General features: G+C 45.0%; 1 protein-coding gene across 1 annotated transcript; it reads right to left on the minus strand.

Annotated features, from left to right (window-relative positions):
• Positions 1-2,373: 2,373 nt before the first annotated feature.
• Positions 2,374-4,371, minus strand: LOC139787010 (uncharacterized). The gene is made up of 2 exons (XM_071726102.1): positions 3,811-4,371; positions 2,374-3,737 (listed from the first exon to the last, which is right to left on the minus strand). Exons 1-2 carry the CDS (start codon positions 4,311-4,313, stop codon positions 3,107-3,109), a joined length of 1,134 nt encoding a protein of 377 aa, XP_071582203.1. The 5' UTR covers positions 4,314-4,371; the 3' UTR covers positions 2,374-3,106.
• Between the last annotated feature and the right edge of the window lie 6,780 nt (positions 4,372-11,151).

Raw genomic sequence — 11,151 nt, forward strand, 5'->3', positions numbered from 1 at the left:
CTGTTGTGACTGATCACAATTTCTTATAATTCTCAATTTTTTATATTATATTGCGTTCTCGAAAGATTTAATTTAACTCCATAAAAACATTAGCTTTCCGCTTAATATATAGAATACCTAAATTATATAGAATAAAAATTGTTGTTTTTGCACTTTCGTATTAATTGTAAGTAGATAGGCTATAGGGATTCTAAAACATGGTGTGTCTGTCGGGGCGCGGGGGAGGATGTGGAACGCGCGGGGGAATGCCGTAAGCGGTGGGCGAGGGGATGGCGTCGGCAGAGGGGCACCGCCTCACTTTCCGCCCTAGGGAGGAAAGCAGTCGTGACGAAGTATGATCACGCGTCTCGCGCGTGTCATCCAACGTCATAGGTGCCCCTCTGCCAACGCCATCCCCTCACCATACCGCTTACGGCATTTCCCGCGCGTTCCACATCCTCCCCCGCGCCCCGACAGACACTTTACGAATATTGTCAGTTTGAGGTTAGAAGTTAGAAGTATTTTTTTCGAAAGCGTGAGAACGTTGATAGTCGTTGCTCGCGCGGTACGTTTATATTGAGAGATAAAGAGTGCCATGGACAGTCAACTCAAAGATACGGAGGTATAATTATTTACATTTAAAAAAATATGCACATAGGTTACACAAAATATTCATATTGGTTTGTTCAACTTCACCTCGAGCCTGTGGAACTGGACGGCGATCATATTTTTTGCCGCTAAGACGCTTTGACTGTGAAAATTCGTCGACGGAACTCGACGGCGATTTTATTATTCCGCGAAGACGCTTCGACTGTGAAAATTCGTCGCTCTTGCGTATCATTCGCGGATCGGCATGTTCGCGGGTCACGGGTCACATGTCACGGTAACCGCGATAGCGATGAAGCGTGGGAACGTTTGATAACTACTGATTGCTGTACTCTGTACTGTACAATACGGCGAAGTCGTTGAATTCCCGTCTGGGTGCGCGAGCGAGCGAGACAACGCCGACGATAATCGATCGCCGGTATATGGTGATCGATCGCGATCGTCATCGTTGCTGAAGATCTGTCGGTCACGTGATCGGCACGCGCGAGCTTTTCGCGGTCTCGGTAGGAAACGACGCGGTTACCTCTGATCTTTTTTCCGTCGCTTTTGTTAATTTTTGCGTGGGTGGAATCGTTGGAGGAAACGATGCGGTTACCCCTGGCCTTCTTTTCCGTCGGCCATCGCTGTCGGGCGCTATATAAGCGAAAGGGAGAATGCAAATTCTCGAGTCTTCAAAAAAATTTTTGCGTGGTGGAAAGTATCACTCTTCTTCGTATTTATTTTAAAAAACTATGTATCAACGCGACGATGGATCACAAGGAGGAGGAGGAGGAGGAGGATGGGGTCTCTCAAAATCTCGAAATTCCGTCCGATTCGAATAGTTACGGTGACTCATCATCGTCATTATCTGACAATTCTGAGATATATTGCAGCGAGTCGTTGTCGTCCAACACGGACAACGAATTCGAAGACTTATCGTCGTCGATTTTTACCGAACGCGAGGCGGTCGCGTTGAAGGAGAACGCTCGATGGAATCTGGCGACGTACAGTTTGAGAAGAGAGATCGGTTTTCGGTCTCTGCGTGAGGAAATGTGGATGAAGACTGTAGTGGCTCAAAGCGTCAGAGCGAAGTTTTACGTGCTTGGAATTCCGAGGAAGTTTTCGACGGGGGATACGAGAAAAATCGAAAGATTCAAAGAGATTCGTCGAAGAGTTAAATTCAGTACACCTGTGGACAGCGAAGGTTCGACCATGTGGTTGAGTACGTGTAATTACGCGTCGAAACGTTCTTGAGCGATCGAAATATGGAGGAACACAATGAGGATCGCGATCTCGACGAACTTGCGACGGACGTCAACTCATTGGACTCGTATCACGAGTGGGGACGACAGTGCGACGAGCGTATCGCGTCTCTGCGAGAGAGATGTTGAAGAAAACGTGGGCCGAGGCACACAGGAACGTTGAACTCTCTCATCGCTCGAGTGGCGCGATTGGAAGGAGCGAGAAACGTTCTGCGTCAGCGTTTCGCGCAGGTTGGCGCCGGTCATGGCGAACCGAGCAGAGGATATTCGTGGACGGAGATCGAGACAGCTTTCGACAATCGCGTACTGACCGGTGCGGTATTGAACGCTAATCACGTCGATCCTCAACGATTTCTTGAGGAAGCGAGGGCCACGGTGCTCGAACAAGTGCGCGTTAATCACGAGAGATACGCATGCCTGAAGGTCAACACGGTTTTCAACGGCGAGTTTGTCGCAGGAGCTCAAATCGGCGTCAAAAGCATCGTTACGAGAAATCAACAGCTCTTTCCTGAATCCGATTTGCGAGAATGGTACGACAGATACGTGATCGATGCCTCATGCCCATACCCATTTTCGTTTTTGCTTTCATATAGCAGCCCATACAGCGGTCGCGCGTACCTGTTGGAGCATTGACTCAGACCGCCGCGGATACCGCGCTCCACGAACATTACCATGTCGATATCGGTGAGCAATTCGAATCGCACCTTCGTGTACCTCAGCGTCCCACGCGTATCCCGGTAAAGTGTAGTAATGCGCGGGATCCAGTCCGTAAGTGTCGATACAGGTGTCGCGAAAATTTTCGAAGACATCCGCCAGGAGAAGCACATCCGTTTTAAGATACAGATCGCTGTACTCGCCGAGATTTTCCATGCGAAAACAACGCCAGACATTCCACGCGTGCTCGTAATCGTTATCGGTAACGGTCTCGCCGGTCAACGAACTATAAAAAGCCTCTCGCGGCGGTAATTCCGTCACCAGCAACTTATCGAAACCGTCAATGTACTCGTACGGAAATACACCTTTACGGGTGAGCAAATCGAAATCGCTTTCATTCAGTTCCGGAAATCCCGAACGCGTAATTCTCAGCTTGTTCCTATCGAGATACGACGCCAATTTCTCTAGACTGGCGCTAAGAAATTTAAACGAATCCACGAATCGCAACTTCGCGCAGTTTCCGGGTTTATCACCGCGCGACAACGTATCACTCACATTCTTCGTGAACGATATGTACGTCTCTTTAGTGAGCGGTAATAAATCAATGCTACCCTCGAAACTATTAGCTATATCCTTGATAATAAAATGAGCGTCGTATCCGGACAAATTGTGGAAAAAAACGGGAATATAACGTACGAGTCTCTGTAATTTAGATTACAGCGCGGATGCGCGGGACCTCTGTAGCGTCCGGTCAAGTGACAGTGATCGCGCACGCGTCGACCCTCCTCCGATTCGAACGTTTTCTCGCATATGTGGCAGCTCGTCGCGCTCCAAAAATTTTTTTGCTCGTCCGGTGTGAGCTCCGCCATGGTCACATTCGTCGAAAGTATCGTCTTCGCGCGATGCGCGATACCGTGGAGCTCGTTGACGAACCACGACACGCAGTCCTCGCCGCGACGAAATCTGTACTCGGATGCGATCTCGTCGTACGTGCTGCACAGATAGTATCCCACGCTGAACGCTCTGTGATGTTGATAGGCGTAACTCTTGACGTCATCCTCGTCTATCTTCTGTTTCTCCAACACGCATTCCAGATCGGCATACACCACGAAGGGAAGTCGCTCCTTCCTACTGTAATCGTGGAAAAACAGCCACTTGTCGTCATCGTTCGGAAGAACGATAGCGCAGTCGTTCATCTTTCCGCAATCGACGCTGTGAGCAGATAATTTCTCGCTCGAGTGAAAATAATGTAGACACCTGGGGAAAAAATATATGTATGATTTTTTTCATTCCACACACATCTGATTCGCACGACTCTTTATATACCTACCGATCGCATATGTACTTCATAATCCTGCTCTTGTTCAACTGACACCCCACCAATCGCGGCAGATTCTTTATCCACAAGAAATGACCGACGTTCGAGTTGTTTCGCGAATCTAACAGATACAACAGATTAATGTGAGTGTCCTTCTTATTGTCGGCCAACCGCAAAGGAACGATCTCCTTTTTATAGTGGCGTCCCCTCCCCCAAGTGGTGAAAACGTTGACAGACACGTTGTTGTTGAGTCGTTCAAATTTTGAAATTTGCTTCACAGTCATAGGAAACTCGATTCCGTTGAAATTCAATTTCGTCGTCGTCAAATAGTGAGGGTACGCGCTACACCTATACGGGTTTCTTTGAACGGGATACAGAGCAGAGACTACCGCCCACGCGAAACACGCGTTGTCCGCCGAACGCACGTTGACCACCGCTCTCTTTAGCTTTATCCATCGCGGTGTTTCGAACCAACATCCGGCATGCATGGGATTGCACTTGTTCACGTTCACCATCAGGTTCAATATACGCGACAATGCCCAGCCACTGTCGCGTTCCTGAAACTCATCCAGACCCGCAAGAATGACATCGATCACGTATCTGTCGTACCATTCTCGCAAATCGGATTCAGGAAAGAGCTGTTGATTTCTCGTAACGATGCTTTTGACGCCGATTTGAGCTCCTGCGACAAACTCGCCGTTGAAAACCGTGTTGACCTTCAGGCATGCGTATCTCTCGTGATTAACGCGCACTTGTTCGAGCACCGTGGCCCTCGCTTCCTCAAGAAATCGTTGAGGATCGACGTGATTAGCGTTCAATACCGCACCGGTCAGTACGCGATTGTCGAAAGCTGTCTCGATCTCCGTCCACGAATATCCTCTGCTCGGTTCGCCATAACCGGCGCCAACCTGCGCGAAACGCTGACGCAGAACGTTTCTCGCTTCTTCCAATCGCGCCACTCGAGCGATGAGAGAGTTCAACGTTCCTGTGTGCCTCGGCCCACGTTTTCTTCAACATCTCTCTCGCAGAGACGCGATACGCTCGTCGCACTGTCGTCCCCACTCGTGATACGAGTCCAATGAGTTGACGTCCGTCGCAAGTTCGTCGAGATCGCGATCCTCATTGTGTTCCTCCATATTTCGATCGCTCAAGAACGTTTCGACGAGTAATTACACGTACTCAACCACATGGTCGAACCTTCGCTGTCCACAGGTGTACTGAATTTAACTCTTCGACGAATCTCTTTGAATCTTTCGATTTTTCTCGTATCCCCCGTCGAAAACTTCCTCGGAATTCCAAGCACGTAAAACTTCGCTCTGACGCTTTGAGCCACTACAGTCTTCATCCACATTTCCTCACGCAGAGACCGAAAACCGATCTCTCTTCTCAAACTGTACGTCGCCAGATTCCATCGAGCGTTCTCCTTCAACGCGACCGCCTCGCGTTCGGTAAAAATCGACGACGATAAGTCTTCGAATTCGTTGTCCGTGTTGGACGACAACGACTCGCTGCAATATATCTCAGAATTGTCAGATAATGACGATGATGAGTCACCGTAACTATTCGAATCGGACGGAATTTCGAGATTTTGAGAGACCCCATCCTCCTCCTCCTCCTCCTCCTTGTGATCCATCGTCGCGTTGATACATAGTTTTTTAAAATAAATACGAAGAAGAGTGATACTTTCCACCACGCAAAAATTTTTTTGAAGACTCGAGAATTTGCATTCTCCCTTTCGCTTATATAGCGCCCGACAGCGATGGCCGACGGAAAAGAAGGCCAGGGGTAACCGCATCGTTTCCTCCAACGATTCCACCCACGCAAAAATTAACAAAAGCGACGGAAAAAAGATCAGAGGTAACCGCGTCGTTTCCTACCGAGACCGCGAAAAGCTCGCGCGTGCCGATCACGTGACCGACAGATCTCCAGCAACGATGACGATCGCAATCGATCACCATATACCGGCGATCGATTATCGTCGGTGTTGTCTCGCTCGCTCGCGCACCCAGACGGGAATTCAACGACTTCGCCGTATTGTACAGTACAGAGTACAGCAATCAGTAGTTATCAAACGTTCCCACGCTTCATCGCTATCGCGGTTACCGTGACATGTGACCCGTGACCCGCGAACATGCCGATCCGCGAATGATACGCAAGAGCGACGAATTTTCACAGTCGAAGCGTCTTCGCGGAATAATAAAATCGCCGTCGAGTTCCGTCGACGAATTTTCACAGTCAAAGCGTCTTAGCGGCAAAAAATATGATCGCCGTCTAGTTCCACAGGCTCGAGGTGAAGTTGAACAAACCAATATGAATATTTTGTGTAACCTATGTGCATATTTTTTTAAATGTAAATAATTATACCTCCGTATCTTTGAGTTGACTGTCCATGGCACTCTTTATCTCTCAATATAAACGTACCGCGCGAGCAACGACTATCAACGTTCTCACGCTTTCGAAAAAAATACTTCTAACTTCTAACCTCAAACTGACAATATTCGTAAAGTGTCTGTCGGGGCGCGGGGGAGGATGTGGAACGCGCGGGAAATGCCGTAAGCGGTATGGTGAGGGGATGGCGTTGGCAGAGGGGCACCTATGACGTTGGATGACACGCGCGAGACGCGTGATCATACTTCGTCACGACTGCTTTCCTCCCTAGGGCGGAAAGTGAGGCGGTGCCCCTCTGCCGACGCCATCCCCTCGCCCACCGCTTACGGCATTCCCCCGCGCGTTCCACATCCTCCCCCGCGCCCCGACAGACACACCATGTTTTAGAATCCCTATAGCCTATCTACTATTGTAAACTATTTATTTATACATGTATAACTTAGGAACGTATAGATCATATATATTTAATTTCTAAAATATTGATATTCCATGATTTTCAGATATTCTATACATTGAAACAATAGCGTTTACTATTTCTAGAATAAGTAAGCTTTGAAATATAGATTATTGCAGCAGCTGTAATAATACTATTTGCTTGCATACGAATTCATTGTTTACGACGCCATTCGCATCAATTTTAGAAAGAAATAACATAGATTTTAAAAAACATTGTTATCAGCGTTTTCATCACTACCATCATGTTATTTATGAACATGAGACTATTGTGCATTCTGCAGTATAAGTAACAATGTTCGTTCATGCCTGATATGAGTGTAATCAAGCGAGAAGCTTTCCAAGCGAAGATATTCCAAGTTTCGCGTTGGCACTTTCCCGAACTTGTATCCCATTCGTCCTCGGGCGTTGGTAAGTTAATAACAGGTTAAATGGACAACGCGAATGGGACAATCTATTTTGAAGAAGCGACCGAGAGTGAACTCTCGCTCCGGATCGCATAGCAGTGCTTTATAAGACAATGCCTGCGCTATTCCCGTGAGAAATCTCCCCCATCTTGAGATTAATATTTTATCGTCAGGATAAATAAACCATCCCATTGACTAAATGCGGTAATAATTAATCCAAATTGCGCGTAATAATTGCTCGAACCCAGTCAATTTTTGCTGCACGGTATTAAACGGATTTATCGATTATTAACGTATATTTAGCTTTTTAAGGGTCATTCCACTTCAACAAGCTGTGCATTTGTTCGTGTATTAAACTAGCGCGTGACTGGAATACAGTTTTACGTCTAATTAGCGCATAGTTGTAACATTTACTTATAGTGTCAAAGATTATCGAGACTGTTCACGTCGCTCATCGCAGTATGACAAACAAGTTTTTATTGTAAAAAATGGTGAATATTTTCGAAATAAAAAAGTAAATTAAAAATAATCGTCCTATTGATTAAAACCACAACAATAATATAAATAATTTCTTCACTTCCGTGTGAATCGAATGCTAGGGATCGTTATTGTGCGAATGATGCATGATGTGAAAGGGAAAAAGCGCCGAGGCCTGATTGCGCTGACAATCCGGCTTGCTACAATCTGACTTTGCGATTTGCTGTCCGTTTTGTAGATTATGGTCCCATCCATAAGCTTCCATTTAAACATTTTCATGACGGGCTCGTTATACGGCGTGACAGACACAGCATTATTGTACGTTTTGACTGTTTCGGTCCTCCTGTCCATTGCAATTTGCATGGGCAAAAAATTTTTAGAATTACGCGCGCGTACATTGAATTAAAAATATAAAATAAAGCGACGCAATATATATAAGTCCGAAAAGTTATTGCAACGTGTAAGAGATGACTTTTTGTTGAAATTATATAGTTCGGCAAAATTATACCCGCGTGTCAAAATTAATTCAACGTTCGGCGATTAATTCTAGTTTCCGCGAAACCTTCAAATGATGATTTTCCGTGTAGTCTCGTATGTCCAGTAAATACAAGATAATGCCGCGCGATGTTTACATGTTTAACATTTCAACATATATCGAGTGTTCCGTTTCTGACAACAGATCCGGAATTTCCTCGTTCCCACGGCGGAACTATCCTTAGCGAGGTATTTCCATGGCAGCCAGCAAGCTATGCATATACAAATATGTGTCTGCACTTGCACGGGGTGTCTCGCTAGTAATACGATCCCTCCCGGTTGTCTTGTAATCGTATTACTTCTGCGAGATGTGTCAGGGACAATTATACCCAGCTCACGGTGCTTTCCCTCATTCCCACTCGGTCGATTTGTAACTGACGGAAATCGCTTTTATAATCGCTTCTTATCCGGATCCATGTGAATAGTGGCAAATACACACGCTACGCACCACCCTATATACCGGATGACGTTACTAGTCATGACCATAGTGATACATATACTCGAAACAAGACAGAAACTATACAGGCAAGCGAATGCATGCGTAGGCACTTGGCACAATTCGGTCTGGAAAGTACGGGGCGGATGCCGCTCACTGCAGTCTCCTACCGTGCCTCTCTCTGCTCCCTCAGTCAAAACAGTCATTGAGTAAATAAATGCGACTACATTAGAATTTAGTACTCGCAACACTACACCCTGGTTCTAACACAACTGCCGTCTTTATTTTCTCTGTGAGATTGAACATTTCGTGATTCGTTGGTGATCTAATTAAGAAAATAACATGTTTCCTTTTCTGCTTTTTAAAGAAAACAAATTGCATCTCTTTATAAAAGATTGCAATATATATTTTGTTGAGTAAGCAAAAGCAATTCTGTACCTTAGAGGTAAGATCGTATCTCCAGTTTTTGTTAAAATGGAGTTAATACATTTTTCAATATAATAGAAGCTTAAATTGTGTAATAGTATAAAGCGTCTTATGTATATTATTATTAGTTCCTAAGATACAATGTTTAGAAAAAGTCGTATTGAAAATTTTTATACTGCCTAATATTTAAACCAGGTACAGCGTGTTATTAGCAATTGTACTATTAAACATATGTCAGTTAAATTACTTTATTACAAACTTAATAAATCGTTGTTACTTTAATTTTATATCTACCAAAATATCAATATTATTTCCCTATTTAAAACTTTAAACCTTGTTTTCTCTGAATTCATAATAATGAAGATACGATTCTCTTTAGCTTTACAAGGTACAGAATTGTTTGCAGAAATATAAAATATATTATTTTAAGAACGGCTAAAACTACATGTCAATTATACGTACGTTTTATAACGTGAAAAATATGGAAACGTACTTACAAAATAATCGTATAAATTATGTACATGCAAACTTGAAATGCGTAAATATAAAAAAAATATGGATATTTTTTATTTGGAAAGAGCGATTTGTTATTTTTCACGTTTTCTATACAAATCCAGTTGATTAAATGTTACATTTTACTTTTGCGCAGCCTCTGAGAATCTACCGAGTGTTAAGAATTATATAGGACTTATGACGGTTAATTAGTGCTTATTTTTGCAAATTTCTATAATTAATCAGCGACCGGTGGAAAATCCACGAACGTTAAAGCTCAAGCGGCCAATTAGCGCACATAAATTCAGAGCTACTTCCGCCGATAGTAACGACCGCTGAATATTTCCGCGCGCGAATTTTCACCCGCAACTGTTTGCGCGCGACTCATGGTCCTTATAAAAAGAACCACTCTGATTAATCACGTGGACGGCTATCTCCATTCGTTATTTTCCTATATACACGACCGTAATATCCCATTCAAACGATACGCAGAAGCCAAGTTTATAACCGCGATAAATCCAATGTACGTTTGCGAGCGGCCGTCGAAACGAGCGGAATAATCAATTACCGCAGGATCATTAATTAACTCGCAAAAGTGCAACGGTTGAATGGCGGGAGAGACGGGACGGGACGTTGGTGCGGGTCGCGAGCGGGGATGAACGTTGGAACGAAAGAGAGAGAGGGGGCGAGAGAGGGAAAGAGATAGATGAAGAGAGAGGAGAGAGGGATAGGATAGTGTGTGTTGTATACGTATTGCAATTTCGTCGGAGAGAGCGAGGGCGCGGTGGTGATTCGCCCGCTTTTTTCTTGCCTCCTTTTTCCCTCCCCCGCGTCGCTTGTTTTTGTTTTTAATCTCGCTGTACAACAGACATGCCCGGCTGGTTAACAACGACCAATGAAAACCGTTTCATTATGCTCGTATTTCGGTTGGCCGTGTTGCCCGGCTAACCAGCCAATTTATCGCGTTTGTTTACGTTCGCGTCCAACCCGGTGATTTCGCCCGGACGCGGGAAATCCGCGGGAAATCATCGGTAAATATACGCCGACACATAACCGGGGCAACACACTTGATGTTTCTACAATATTGTTTAAGGGATTTGCGGAAACTGCCGGCGAAATGCGCGGCTATAGCTATAACGAATTGGTCGCCGCCGCCGCCGATCGTTTCACGAGGCGTGCAAGGCGGATTTCCGTAAAGACGCGGGATTAATTCTAATCTCGCGATAGTTTGATAAGCAGGTGAGAGAAAATAATGGGAAAAATGAGGAAAATTACTAGAATAATTCGAGCAAGCTATTACGATCTTAAGAATATGTCCCTTCCTTTCGTCTTGAACCTTTTACCAAAGGGAATTGAAAATGTCCGACTAATTCTATCCATTTTCACTTCAGAAGAACCATTGCATACGTTATATCCGAGACACATTGATTAACACACGATCAAACACGCGATCTTTCATCATGACGGATACATATATCTTCTCCGCTTTGACAACAGTCTCAAGAACGTCGGTCGCAAGAAAAATACATTAAACGTGTTTGCCTCTTCGTAACATCCTTTTTACGGCTTTTACGGATACCGCCGTTCACGGGCATTGTCGCGATCGATCACCATTTCAGGATCAAGACAATGCCGGTTTCTCTTCTCGGGTGTATCGGTTTAACGAACAAACTTTTCGCCAAAAACGCCGGTTCAGAACCGCCATTGTTACAGGAATGCAATCGTACTTCTAGACCCGTT

The sequence above is a fragment of the Temnothorax nylanderi genome, unplaced genomic scaffold (assembly GCF_030848795.1).
Source record: "Temnothorax nylanderi isolate EJ_2023f unplaced genomic scaffold, tnyl_v1.0 TNYL_tig1236_pilon, whole genome shotgun sequence".
NCBI lineage: Eukaryota > Metazoa > Arthropoda > Insecta > Hymenoptera > Formicidae > Temnothorax > Temnothorax nylanderi.

Coding starts and splice junctions, on each gene's coding strand:
- LOC139787010 (XM_071726102.1), bottom strand. CDS start 4,313: ATGGTGAACGTGAACAAGTGCAATCCCATGCATGCCGGATGTTGGTTC. Junction 3,738..3,810: donor ATGAAGTACATATGCGATCG/GTAGGTATATAA, acceptor TTTTTTCCCCAG/GTGTCTACATTATTTTCACT.